Source organism: Arthrobotrys flagrans (genome assembly GCF_004000055.1).
Source record: "Arthrobotrys flagrans strain CBS H-5679 chromosome Unknown unitig_9, whole genome shotgun sequence".
Taxonomy (NCBI): domain Eukaryota; kingdom Fungi; phylum Ascomycota; class Orbiliomycetes; order Orbiliales; family Orbiliaceae; genus Arthrobotrys; species Arthrobotrys flagrans.
The window spans coordinates 3,056,289-3,070,194 of NW_027137551.1; the positions used below are offsets into that span (position 1 = coordinate 3,056,289).

Genomic DNA, 13,906 nt, shown 5'->3' on the forward strand with positions numbered 1-13,906 from the left:
CACGATAGAGCATATGGTTTAGGAAAAGGTCGGATACCTTTTGTGCTTACCATCCTTTTGGTTAAAATGTAATATAGTTCCAAGGTATCTTTTTTACAACCCAATTCATCCATTTATTATTTATTTTCTTTTTTTTTTTTTAAGAAAAAAAAAAAAAAAAAACCGGAAACACCCATATCATTATTTACATTTTTGACTTGAGTTCCTCATAATAAGCCTTCAACTCTTCCATGTTGGTTTTCTGAGCAGGCCATCCGACCCCAAGCCCTTCAGCCTCATTAGGTTTTGGAATCTTTGTCAGAATGATTAGTGCAAGAGCTTCAGAACACGGGTGTATAGGTTAGAGTTTTACCATGTGCACATGTACATGATCGACTTCTTGATCTATTACGGGCGGGAAATATCAGGACTAGTCCGGGCTATTTATCGAGAGGGTTATAAACTTACGAGCGATCCTTCCGTTATTTTGAAGAATATTGAAATCCTTAACGCCGACTGCCAAAGCTAACTTCTTCGCAACTGGCAACATCTCCGCCAATTCATCATCAGGTACATCAACTAGCTTCTCTCCATGTGTTTTAGGGATGACAAGCTATTGGCCCAAGAAAAATATCGTCAGCAACATATTGAGCATCCGTTGTAGGACTGACAACTACGGCGGGATGACACCTACAGCATGTCCTTTGCTCAGCGGTTGGATGTCGAGAAATGCATAGACCTTCGGGGAGTCGTACAACTTGAACGAAGGAATTTCCCCTAATAGCATTGCGAGGTTTTAGTACCAAGTTTCTCATCCTGTCACATCGAATCGTCGCCCTCATATACTCTCTCTCCACTTTATCGACATCTGAGACCGATGCCGCTCCAACGACAAACCGCCCTAGGCCCTCCCGTAGCCGCACTCACCCTTGATGATCCTGCAGAAGATACACGCGGCCATTGCTTCTGATCTTGGTAGCACAATGAATTGAGGTTTGTGGTTTCAGGCGAAGAGGAAGTATTTCGAAAGGGTGGTGAGGGGACTCGAGGAGGGGTTGTGCAATCGTGGTCGGCTAACTAAGCGCGTAAGCGGACGAACGGGATAGGGGTCCATGACGTCAGTCCTGTCGGCCAATGCCCGACTTTGGTGTAACCATGCATCTGGAATCGTATTATCAGGTAAATGTACGTATACCAGTGACCGCAGTACTAAATATTGTACTTGAGCAAGTACTAGCTGACTAAGGGTAACTGGTATGTAAGCAAGTACTTGGATATCAAGTATACAGTAACGATAAAGCCAATTGATTTACATTTCTTTCGCTTAGTTCGCAGCATGTATCCAAGTAGGGAGCCGCAAACGAGATATATCCCATGTTGATCTTGATGCCTACAAGATAGCAATGTTCGAAACAAACTTTTTGAGTATACTAATCCAAAAACGGCAAGAAGTCGACCCAACCTCCGCTTGGGTTAGGTTTGCAAATATTTAAATCCGGGGAGCTAGGAGGGAGCTGAGATCAGACAGTTTCAATCAAGCATATGGAGTAAGTACTCAAGTATGTACATATATGCCTACAACATGTTAATACATATCTGACAATCAGTACCCAAGTCGGGATTGGTGGAAAGATAAAGAATTTCAGCTCTTCCAAGCCTTCCAGGTAGTCCTACTACCATACACCACTCCTTTCTTCAATAATACCATGTCTTTCCACTCCGGTACGTTCGCGGCGTTGGTGTACCTGGCCGGTTCAACACAAAATCCTGCTCGCTTGCCGTACGCGGGGGTGCCGTCATTCCTTGCTTCAGTTTCAACATACTTCCCAGTGTAACTATGAGTTATTCCGTAATGTTAGCGAGTGCGTTAGCCGCATAGAAACCAAAGTAAGGGGAAGAAGAAGAAGAAAGAAAGGGGATGTTCAAGATTTTCCATGTTTGCTGAAGTCGGGTCCTCAAAATAAGCAATACGAGCATTGCTTCGTTATCTCCCTCTCCACAAACCGGACATACAGAGGGAGGTCAGCAATTAGCAAAACGTTGCTAGGGTGGTTCTTACAATTGGAAGGCCGGCTCGGTACTTGATACGACCAAATTAATGCCGGTAGATGGGTGATACAATTTGATGCACAATTTTTCCTCGGAGCCTAATTATCCCAGCACCGAGGTTGCACATTAGTCCTCCGTTGTTATATTCGCAGGTGGCGACGTTTTCGTTCGAAGCCAAGAAGGGGGGTAAACAGAAGCTTACTTCGCGTATCAATTGGGACACTCGCCACATCAGTAGTCAGTGCGAAGCCATGGTCGATATCTGGCTCGTCGGCCCCAAGTTCAAATGGTACCCCAGACTCTATACCTGGAAACTCCTTGAACCTTCCAGTAGGAATGTCGACTTCGTCGGTTTCAATATTGGTGTTGTCCGGAATTGTCACCTATTTTGGCCGATTCGGACCCACGAAAGAAATACGAACCTAGAGCATCAGCAAACTAGAAATAACAGGGAGTGCAGGTACAAGCAAGGTGTCAGCAAGCCAGATTGATCCGTGGCATATGTACCTGGGTGCCTTCGATTGAACTCTTATCGCCAATGTTGAAGTAACTATCCCACCCGTTTATGTCAGCACTCACTCAGCAAACTAGTATTTGATTGGTTCTCGCATTTTCTTGTCTATTTTACCGATGTGCCAAAATAGACATTGTGAGAATTGATTTTTTAGCTGGCACTTACCTATGATTTGTCAACGAAAGGACAGCCCAGTCTACAGGACTGTCCGCTGCGATCCCGGCTTCATATTCAATCTCTAAGACAGAAACATCTGCCCCATCCTTTGCTTCATTCCTGATGGTATACCGAACCGTCACATCCAAGGACCCTGGAAATTGTTCATCGAGATGTGGGCTCTTGTAAGAATAGACTAGAGTCTCGGACCCATCTAAAGAAGTCTCTTTAACAGGCCCGGTCCAGTGCTTCTTATCCCACCTGAACAAGGGGGAGTGATCGCCTGTTAGTAAGCTCTATCTAAATCTGGGGGTACTGCTGACACTGCATAAAAATATGTATAGTGAAATATGCGTTGTGGGCCAGTAAATGCAACAAAACCGAGGTGTGCGTGCATATGCCTCGGGTCTCATGCAAGGAGGTTCAAGTTCGAGATTCGAGACGTCGAGGGGGTTAAACCCAGGTATCTAACCCGTATCTCCGACAAGAAAGCCAATGAACCCAGGCCGTTCGGGTTTGATGCTAGAGCCGACGGCTTGGCCGCACACGGGAGGGTGTCCTCTGAATATGACTAATATAATACACTTACCCAATGATTCCACCGTGGAGAGTGTTCGTCCCATTATTAACAGGGAGAGGATGCACATCGCCTTCATGAGGAATATCCTTAATTTGCCCGTTCGCCAGACGATTCTAAACTCCCATTGGTACAGTTAGTGACAGGATTTTTCAGACTTATTAATAATAAGATAAGCCAGGCCACAATTGGGCATGCATGTAAGCTTAGTTAAGCAGGATTTTGGCCGCTGTTAAGCCGGTTCAAAGTTTTCTGTCGGACGAGAGGAGTCCCTATCACCGAAAATCCATGCTGAATTCCTAATCAGGTGCCTTACCGCGACTCTGATGCCATCCACCTTTTTGTCAGCGAACCATAACTAGGCAAAGTTGTATGTATGTACTTAAAGTACATGTGATGCTGGGTATTTGGTATACTCCAAAGCCTCGAACATGCTGGGCAATGTAAAATATAAAAGCAAAAAAAAAAGACGGCTTGGGAGCTATAGTGGATAGCTAGAAGTTTCGATTGACAAGCACTTGGTATCTTAACACAATGCAGTGCGTGATGATAGCCGCAAGGGGTTTGAACGCGAGAGCGAGCGTACCTGCCAATAGTTGCTCCAAAGTATGCAGGATTGCTTTTGGCATACTCCGCGGGGTCGTGGAATCCGAGGACAATATTCTTCCCGCCGACCAGCCACTCCTGCACAATGGCACCCTGCGAGATGAATTTGAAGGGACCGCTTGACACGGTTTCGCTAACAGTCGTCATCTTCGAAGCTGTTGTAATATAAGAGGTTTAACAGTTAAATTAATTAACGATGCCGATGTATACCATGCAAGAGGTACTCGGTAAATCACAGATAAACATCAATGCAATGCCGTCCTTTGTTTTCTGAGGTATGAAGATTCTTCTCCTCAGTGTCAAAACTGTTGCTCTGTATTTTATACCCCACAGCAACCTCGACAGACGGGTAATTGAGGGGTATATTATTCCGGCTGGGTAAATCGATCTGTTAAAGGAAAACCTACAACGAGCCAGGTTGATGCTACGAATTACAACACAAAAGGTTTTTGTCCCAAGATCACCAAGGCTATCCATGGCAGGAATTGAGCCCGCTGCCAGCATGCATGAGGTATTCGGTTTGCGAATGCCTTCTATTATGGCCCGCGGGCACAGACTGCGAGGCTAGGGACATACGTATGCGTGTAGGCAGTGGCAGGCTGTGCTGCTTGGAAGCCTTTCGTCTCAGGCCCTCGAGGTCATGGTGGTACGAAATACGAATATCCCAATGCAAACCACTTGTAATTGCAAGGCCCGAAATTGTTAGCCAAATTCGAGGCCCGGAGACGAACAAACCTTCCCCTGCGGAGCATTCCGTATACCGTATACAATAGCATCGGGGAATTACAACCCCACTTGGTTTTCAAGTACCGGCGTGAGATGACAATTAATATTGCATACCCAGCATGCCATCCATTTGCAGAAGAAAGATTACCGTTGAAATTCAGAGTTGATAACTCCATTCCGCTCCATGCATTGCTCTATTATTTCCATTACATTAAGGAATAGAGAAATTTATGACGTTAGATACATTGAACATCCCGTCCATTCCTTGCGAGGAGGTTGAGGGCGAGATAACAAAAGAGAACCAAAATTACAATTCAACTTTGATAAATGTACATGTACAATTAAAGACCATAATCGTCATCTGCCTTGCACCATCCAAACAAGCTCAAAATCCCCCCGAGAACGCCGCTTTAATCCAGATTTTCTTTGCCACAAAACGCCTGCAATGTGAAAAATACAGTTAAAAAAAAAACACTCCATGACCCGCAGAGCCCTCAGGTAGCCGAAAAAGAAGAACGAATCTAACGGGCGCCGATACGATAAATAAGTGGAGATATCCTCATTGGAAGAGGTTAGAAGTTCTGTCCGGTCTGAGCGGTCGTTCAAAGCCAGTCGGTGTCCATCATCAGAGGATCGCTCATGGTGAAAGCCGTATCGAATGACATTGCCGCTTGCGAATATTGGAAATCCGGCATGAGTAAAGACGGTGAAATTGATAGCGGATGTGCACCAGTCTGATCGAAATATGGCAGTTTCGAAGGTTGAGAAAGGTATCGGCCGTCAAAAGTAAAATCTGGTGTCGCTGGGGAACCAGTTCCAATAGTAGAAAGATCCAAAGATGTTCGTGCAGAGGGGACGCTCGAACATTCCGAGGCCTGTCGTTCGCATCGAGGGCTCATGTGATGTTCCTCTTCGAAATGTTCTAAAGCGTCATCGACATACTTTGCTGGCTTAAATGATGATGGCAGTCCTTTAAACGAGTCCAGTCTTCCTAAAACTTCATTCAAAACTATCTTCCCGTCTCGAGGATATAGGCTTGTCGTGTCAATATTGTGTTGGTGGCAATACAGGACTTTGTGTAAAGCTTCGGCGAGGACCTGATTTCTACTCTCAAGAAGCTCGACGTATCTAAAGATTGTATATTAGAATATGGTAAAGTTTTATTCAGACTGAAGCCAGGGAACCACATACCCTTTTGGATAAGTCTTATCTTTCGATCTCTTGCGTTCACTGAATACACAAATTTGATCGTCTGCAATACACCTTTGACAGGGAAGGGCTCCGTCACACTAAATAATTATTTAGTTAAATTAAATTATTTTTTATTTTATTTTATTTTATTATCATTTTATTTTTTTTCAGGAAGCCAGAGAACTGATTGATATAAAGAGGCCTACCTTGGACTTCTTTAAGCGACATCTGTCACAGGCCTTGCCAACTCTCTTTCGGGACGAGGATAACTCAGGAGAATGTTGCCTTGTACTCGACATTATGGCGTATTTAAATATAATTTATAATTAAAAAAAAAAACTGGGTAATGATATATATGTTTAAAGATTCGAGGATGTCCTCGTTAAAATGTTGTTGAGATCAAGTAATTTGATTTGCCTGCTTTGATAAGAGAGTTGATAGCTATAGCAATGCACTGCAATTGCAATCAAGAAGCCGAAGGTATTTTAAGACGGAGTCGGACGAATAGAAAAATTCGGGATCGTAAAGGGGGGAAGGCAAAGTATATATATAAAAGTGGATAAAATATTGAGGGGAGACTGGAGAGGCATAGACTTTTCGGACACCGGATGGATGAGAGAAGCCGGCCACTAGGTTCCTTTTAAAAGCTGGAATCATACAAACTTCTCGCAGGCCTTTCGTTATTTCGTTATATTACATACATACGACTCCTTCATGCCCAAGGCTTACCCTTACACTTGCACACGATACTACCTGGCGCTAATCAAGCTTAGAACTCTGTGTGGGGTGGAAAAGCTGGACAGATGCAGCCAGGGCTGGGTTGTCTCAATCCAACATCTGCACACGAATAATAATCCACGCTACCACTGTGACGGTACAGTAACCTCGACCCGTTGGTCTTTAGCTCGGTCGCTTCTACATCATCGACAACATCATTATTATTCATGGCATCCCCATGTTCCGGCTCCCGAGTTATGACCCCCTGCAGTTGCCCGGTAGGCTTCGAGGGCCCGGGGAACTAAGCTGTCCTAAACCCAAACGATTCCCAGGCTCTTGTGGCCCAATAGTTTGGCTTACGTCCTTGAGAAAACAAACACGATCCCGATATCAACGACGGTGACAATCGGTGTGTCGGCCGGAGATTTTATTTTGCTAGTTTTGGGCGGGTTTGACGACAAGCCGTGGAAGCGCTCCGTTTATTCCCAGCTCAACCCGTAAACTCCGACCCATCCCAACGTCGGGGTGCTCAGGAAGCCCGCTTCCCGTTGGTGTGGACAGGAAAAAGAAACGTCGGAATGCTGATGTAAGTATCAAGGCGGGCTCGTGCGAGCCACAACCTGGGAGAAGAAGGTTTGAAAAAACAAAAACGGAAAATGATATCGAGAGGCTATTGCGACGATATCAATTTTTTTCATTGCAATGCGGGCCCGGCAGAGGAGCTCTACAGATACTTACCGCCATTTGCTCTCGAATAGTGCGCACAATTCTCCCGATATAATCGCTCTTAGCTTTTCAAATTGTCAGCAAACGACAGCCGTCGCTGACATCAATCGCATCCGACGAAGCAGCACCCAGCTCTGATTCTCAATCTCGGTCCAGCCGACAGTAAAATTAACGGTTCGTGACTGCCTGTCACGTCTACCGAATCCCAATCACGTTAATTAGGAACAAAGCTTTGACTCAGCCATGGGATGTTTCGTGTCCATAACGTTAAAGCCCGATCTATGATCGTACAAGCCGACGCCGCGAGGCTTAAAAGCTTGGAGCATAACACCAGCTGCGCATTCACTTGAATTCTTGGGTGTTCAAATTTCAACCCAGCCATCCCGTCGTAATATTATATATTCCGACGGGGACGGTAAATCTTTCTTTCCAGAGGTTATCAATTCCTGAAACGGTTCGTATTCTCATCCACTTCTGCGCCATAAAGAACACGAAAGATTCAGCATCTTATTTCCTCGCATTTTGTTTCCTCGCATTTTGTTTCCTCGCATCTTGTTTCCTCGCATCTTGTTTCCTCGCATCTTGTTTCCTCGCATCGCCATGTCTTCTGCTTACGTACGTATATCTAATTCTACGAGCGGTTGTTCATTAATATTATTTTTGTTATTTATTTTAGAGGGGTTCGCCTTGAATTTCTGGACCCGTGCCAAACAGGCCCATGTCCAGATGCAAAACGTCCCAGATCTGGCCGTGTAGAGACCTCTTCTGAGGCAAGTTTCAGTGAGTCTAGGCCAAATGTGCCGAGTGCCGTCATGGAGTTCAAGGGTTTTAGTTGTGCACCCAATTGCAAGGCCCTTTTATTTCGCTCACCAAAATGTGAACGAGAACGGGACCGAGTTTCCTCTAAAAGCGAACCCGAGAGGCTACCCATTAATCATCAGATGCACCTCGCCCTAGAAGCATTCGTCAGCAGCGTGGCCTGAGGAAGGAAAGGCTTCGGTGTGTTTGCATGTCCGGTCTGGAAGCAAGCTCGGATCTTTATTTACCGAGTCGTCTGGACGGAACATTTTCATTTCCGAGCACCGACATTCCTCCTGGTCTGTTTTCCCTTCTAGCCATCGGGCTTGAGCCTTCAGAAACGTTTTCACGAAGCGCCTTTGTGAAAATTAAGATTAATGATACCGTGGAATGTTTCTGAGCACTTTTCGTGAAAATCTGTGCAAACCTGGGCGAGCATAGGCTTCTTTGCGAGAGGGTGTGTCGACGGACCATTGCCGACTAGGATCAGTGTATCACAACTTCCACCATTGCATGTGCCTGCTTTCGAACTTTGAAGAACAAAGGAACAATCGAAACAGGTTTAAGCGAGCCGAGGGGTGTCTGCCTGCCTGGAAGGTGTCTTCCAGAGAAACATCGATAGAACATGCCATCGCATCGCTGGGATAGCCAGTATGTAAGAAGTATGTAATATTCCACCACCAACGGCCCTTTTAGGAGGGCTGGCCGAATTGATGAATAATCGTCCGAGCCCCAACATCGACTCGAGCTTGAACTCGGTGCATGAGCCTGACAAGCGCGCAGAAACGATCACTACCATTCTCGTGCAAAACGATGCAAGGCAGGGTATGGTGTACTCTGGCCCAGGTCGTTATCTTTCGTTCAGGATGCAGGATTGCGATATTGTCTAACCTCGGAATGCAGGGTGGTGTTAAAACTCTCATATTCTAAATTTGCACCCTCCACAGTTCGGCTCTCTCCGTTGCTGGAAAAATTGGCGCCGTTCTCAAGCTTTTTCAGTGGATAGCTTCGTACGGATATGTCGTCATAGTGCCTCTTAGGCCAGGATCCAAATGGTAGTTCCATTGGTCTAGCTGCCAGGGTCCCGCGCCAGCCGTTTATATCTTCCTCATCAAGCGTGCGAGTGCGAGACATTGTGCCGCCCGACTGCGATTGCCGGCGAGGCCTGAATACCCTTCACAAAACTTCCAGAAACGAGCAGATGCATACGGGCCGAAGGCTCGAGATACCGGTCAGGCGTGATCATGCCCTACCGTGAGCTCTTATGGATGAGATATTTAAGATTGAGCTCCTTGCATTGCTGTTTGACCTAAACCTGTTTCTTACGTAAGCATGTTACATTCTTCAATAACATGCAGACGTCCAGTATTTGAGAATGCTCCCTTTCATTCACGATATCATACATCGCCGGCATCGATGAGGTCTTAAGCCTTCGACAGTCCGAGCGGGGAACGAAAAATATCATGCATACCTAAGTACCTAAGCAGGTACTATAGTACTAAGGACCTGAGGGTGTGAGTCTTGCCTTATCCAAACTCATTTGCATTTAGTATTAATATTCGGCGAACGGGAGATCGAGCTTTGAGACTCGTCTGGAATCCTTCTAGAAGGACCCTGCCGATACACCCGTATGCTCGGTGAGGTCATCGTATGGCTCCTTTCCAACCTCCACCTCGCATTTCCGTCTGTTAGGCCACATGCCGACCGAATGGAGTTTCTTCGAGGTCGCTTGAGATCGTCCGTCTCGGGTGCCACGGAACAGAACCAAGAACTTGAACCCGTTGTGTGTAACCTGCTTCTGACGCTACTTTTGTCTTTCAACCTCGAGTTAAATATATATATATATATATATATTTTTTGGTTTCTTTTGTTGGAGGTAATTCGCTTCTAAACCGCTGTCGATAACCCGGTCCATCGTTCTCAAGGTGCCCCGCCGAGGCTGCCGCTGTGTCCCGAACAGGAACACCGGGCGCATCTGTTCGGTTCCTCTGGGTGGGTCGTGTGGCCCAGGGACTACTGGGTTTTCCTTCGGGGATTTATTTCTCACAAATCCATTGCATCGATGATCTAGGTCCTGATCTTATCACCGACTTTCCCCCAGCTTAGTTCTTTTATATATATATTTTTTAAAAAAAGGTTGGTTAAAACGTGCATATATACATATACAAAGTATGGAGTTGAGAGAATGTAAGTACTCAGGGATAATTTTAAGTTAAGCCAATGCGATATCGGGATTTGAGTGGAGTGTCTCGCCTAAACATTAACTAAGGCGCAAAATCACACAATAGCTTGTCGAGTAATTGAGTTCCTGCACCTGTGACTACTGATAACTCTCCATCTCGCCCTCGCCCTCTCGCCCTCTCCTGATGGTCGGTGCACGCAAGTTCGTACCGTTGACGGCCTAAAGCCCACCTCATTCAAAATCCCGTCATAGACATTGCAACGATATTACGTGTCCGACCTCAGATTATTTTTGATCGAGCTCTCGCCCAACCCGAGTTACCGGACTTCCAAGTCAGAACACAAGATATCGTTCCCAGAATCAAGATGGAGGTAGCACAGGAGGAAGGTTTGATGCGAACGGTGAAGGATCTGTTTGCTGGCGCGATGGGTGGAGTTGCTCAAGTCTTAATAGGTTGCATAAGCATTATTCACTCATCGGGGGGCTAGCTTGTATAACTAATCATTAAATCCACATCATTCGTGCAGGACAACCTTTCGGTACGAGATACACACCCTTTGACATCACACCTCGGTGTTTTACCATGGCATAAAACAGTTTAAAATCGATAAACGAACATGCAGGGCTTATGCGAAATACTCTCGTAGACATAATTAAAGTTCGTTTACAGACAACCTCGCAGTATTCTGGTGCCGTTGACGCCGCCGCCAGCATTTGGAAGAAGGAGGGTCCATTGGCTTTCTACAAGGGGACCCTAACTCCTTTAGTCGGTGTCGGTGCGTGCGTAAGTGATTTTTCCCATCGGAGCTCTAAAATGCCTGTACACACCGTGTGCGCTACCGACTATCCCGGACACCGAGCTCATGAATCTGCCGACCTATATAGGTTAGCATTCAATTCGGTGCCTTCTATCAAGCACAGCGAATTCTAGAACGATACAATAAAGAGAACAATACAGGCCGGAAAGAGCTTACCCTCGGCCAATATTTCCTAGCCGGGGCGTCTGCGGGAATTGCGAACAGCGTAATCTCGGGCCCCATTGAGCACATCAGGTTCGTCAGAGCTCTCTCTATCTCGATACGCCCTCCGTCCTTCATGTGCTGTCGTTGTTTCCAATTTACATAAAACAAAAAGGACGTCATAAGCATGCGCTTTGTTCGATAAGTGAAAGACTAATCCTATGGCGTGAGGTGGAAAGAATTCGTCTTCAAACCCAACCTCACGGAGCAGACCGACTGTACAATGGGCCTCTCGATTGCATACGAAAAATTGTCGCCCAAGACGGGGTTCTAAAGGGTATCTACAGGGGTGAAGCTGTCACTATACTTCGTGAAGCTCAAGCTTACGGCTTATGGTTTCTAACTTTCGAATATCTAATGAATCTTGAAACAAGGGACAAGAAACGCGAGGAGATATCACCCCTCAAGATTGCTATTTATGGTGGTATTGCAGGTGAGGTTCTTTGGCTGGGCAGCTATCCTTTGGACGTCGTAAAATCCAAGATGCAATCAGATAAATTTGGTGCGGAGCAGAAGTACTCTAGCATGCGAGATTGTTTTAAACAAACTTGGCGTGCGGAGGGCATGAGGGGTTTTTGGAAGGGTATCGGGCCCACGTTAGTGCGTGCGATGCCCGTGTCCGCAGGTGAGTTGGCTATCTTTGATATATTTCCTCGGACGTAGGTCCACAAGCGGTTGAAATTGGATTACTAATCCGATGTTTGTGAACATAGGAACATTTGCAGTGTAAGAACACCCTTAAAACCCGATGGCTCTGGCCTTTCAATTCGACGTGTCACAAATGGCTGGATTGCTGACTTATCACTATACCGTAGCGCGGAACTCACCATGCGACTGATCAACTGATACGTCCCGCGTTAGGTAACCTTCCCGCTTTGTGGGGTTCGCCAATTTGCGGTGTCGACATGTCAGGGAGCTCCTCGCAAGTCCATAAACGACGCTTTCCTTTGGATGTTACTCGAAAATATCTTGGCAGTGTCGACATTTCATGTAACCATCACATTTGAATTCAATACGATTCATATGTACATATACATAGTTTACTATTTACTACCTCGGACCATAGGTAGATCATCTGTATGAGATCAACGACTCCCGTTCTAGCTCGCGCTGCCTGGACTCGGAAGCTGCTTGTTCAGCATCCTTGTGGGCCTGGGCTGTCGTCGTAGCTTCCTCCTGGATCCTCTTGGACTCTTCCAGACGCTTCTGTCGTCTCTCGAGTTCCTCCGCACGATCTGCTTCTGCTTCGTACCGGGCTAACCTGCCTTCCTGACCTGCCTTTCCCAAAACTCCTACAATCAATTGGACACTCCGGAGACTAATCAAAGGAAAAGTAAGCGCTAGCTAGGCAGATAAGGAATTAACTTATATAACTCTTGGGTATTTCCAGACTTACCTATCATCATTGGCGGGAATCGGGTATGTCACGCAAGTGGGATCAACATCGGTATCGATGATACCGATAGTCGGAATTCTGTACTGAGCGCACTCTTGCAACATGGTTTTATTTTCCAACGGATTCAAGCAGACAACCAGGTCGGGTCTGACCGCACCGTACCCAAAGGGAAGCTGGACCGTATCCTCGACTTGGAGCTTGTCTATATCCTTCTTACCGGTGGCAGCAAGCTTTTTCTTCAATTGAAGCTTCTGCTGTTCGGTCAATCGAATCTCCTGGTCCAGATGATTGAGTACCCGTAACTTTTGATCGCCGAGAAGTTGGTCTTTATTCGTGATTGTGCCGGGAACCCATCGTTCGGTGACATGGTAACCTTTGGTTCTCTTTGCAGCCTCGACGACGGCTCTTTCCTGACCGTCCCTCGTACCCACAAAGATTATAATTCCTCCATTTTTTGATACACCATGCACGACTTTCGCGGCACGCCGTAGGTGGGCAGCAATCACATCCAATGAAATCAAATGTATGCCTTGGCGAATACCGAAGATGAATCGTTGATTACCAGGGTTCCATAGAGCTGTAGCATGTCCGAGATGTGCACCGGAGGCTAGGAGAAGTTCGAGTGTAATATCCCGAGGAGACGGGGGATTTGTGATCAGCTCGTGGGGTTTGTAGTGGTCTTCAAGGATCCCTCCAATTTGATCCGAAGCATGTTCTAAACCGAGTATATGTCGTATTAGTTATCTAGTGCCTGAAATCTGACAAAAGAGTTAAAGATTGCCCGATCAGAAATCACCGATTGGTCGTTTCGAGTTCTCTATCGAGGGATATCCGTACTTGCCGCCTTTAGGCGTTGGTATTCTTCGAGCTTTGTGAGAGGCCTTCCGGGTGTCTGTGTCTGAGTCTGAGCCTGGGGAATGATAGATGGCCGTGGTGATTCCGAGGCAGCGAGTTTGACTTGTTCCTCGAAGTCGACAATGAGGGGTCCTTTCGGTGTAGCTGGATTGCTGCTACCTGGCGAGATTTCCGTGGATATTGATCGATGCTGGCGCAGACATAATGTGTACCGCGATATAAGTTCTTTGAAGCAAAATGTTAGCAAGATTGTCTTGACAGGACTTACGGATGAGTACTTACTTGAAGATTGTGACGAGCGGGCTACGACCCGCCGTGGTATCATGGTTTCTTTGCCTTCGCCAGCCTTCAGCCACCCATTGAGTCGTTGTTTCTATGAAGTTCGCTTGAAGAAAAAACCAAAAATTCGACGAGC

General features: G+C 46.2%; 5 protein-coding genes across 5 annotated transcripts; 1 reads left to right on the forward strand and 4 right to left on the reverse strand.

Annotated features, from left to right (window-relative positions):
- Positions 1 to 184: 184 nt before the first annotated feature.
- Positions 185 to 940, reverse strand: DFL_006247 (uncharacterized protein; the record flags this gene model as incomplete). The annotated part of the gene is made up of 5 exons (XM_067635633.1): positions 185 to 292; positions 353 to 384; positions 448 to 592; positions 674 to 756; positions 907 to 940. The coding sequence occupies 5 exons, from the start codon at positions 938 to 940 to the stop codon at positions 185 to 187; spliced, it is 402 nt and encodes a 133-aa protein (XP_067490042.1).
- Positions 941 to 1,621: 681 nt separating this feature from the next.
- DFL_006248 (uncharacterized protein) lies at positions 1,622 to 4,028 on the reverse strand (the record flags this gene model as incomplete). Its single annotated transcript, XM_067635634.1, has 8 exons — positions 1,622 to 1,814; positions 2,039 to 2,126; positions 2,231 to 2,411; positions 2,536 to 2,578; positions 2,708 to 2,959; positions 3,288 to 3,391; positions 3,592 to 3,598; positions 3,862 to 4,028. 8 exons carry the CDS (start codon positions 4,026 to 4,028, stop codon positions 1,622 to 1,624), a joined length of 1,035 nt encoding a protein of 344 aa, XP_067490043.1.
- A 1,181-nt stretch (positions 4,029 to 5,209) lies between these two features.
- DFL_006249 (uncharacterized protein) lies at positions 5,210 to 6,097 on the reverse strand (the record flags this gene model as incomplete). The annotated part of the gene is made up of 3 exons (XM_067635635.1): positions 5,210 to 5,735; positions 5,799 to 5,896; positions 6,005 to 6,097. The coding sequence occupies 3 exons, from the start codon at positions 6,095 to 6,097 to the stop codon at positions 5,210 to 5,212; spliced, it is 717 nt and encodes a 238-aa protein (XP_067490044.1).
- Positions 6,098 to 10,586: 4,489 nt separating this feature from the next.
- DFL_006250 (uncharacterized protein) lies at positions 10,587 to 12,086 on the forward strand (the record flags this gene model as incomplete). Its single annotated transcript, XM_067635637.1, has 7 exons — positions 10,587 to 10,674; positions 10,749 to 10,760; positions 10,881 to 11,005; positions 11,107 to 11,273; positions 11,420 to 11,865; positions 11,954 to 11,966; positions 12,056 to 12,086. The coding sequence occupies 7 exons, from the start codon at positions 10,587 to 10,589 to the stop codon at positions 12,084 to 12,086; spliced, it is 882 nt and encodes a 293-aa protein (XP_067490045.1).
- Positions 12,087 to 12,311: 225 nt separating this feature from the next.
- On the reverse strand, positions 12,312 to 13,816 carry DFL_006251 (uncharacterized protein; the record flags this gene model as incomplete). The annotated part of the gene is made up of 4 exons (XM_067635638.1): positions 12,312 to 12,558; positions 12,637 to 13,351; positions 13,474 to 13,716; positions 13,774 to 13,816. 4 exons carry the CDS (start codon positions 13,814 to 13,816, stop codon positions 12,312 to 12,314), a joined length of 1,248 nt encoding a protein of 415 aa, XP_067490046.1.
- Between the last annotated feature and the right edge of the window lie 90 nt (positions 13,817 to 13,906).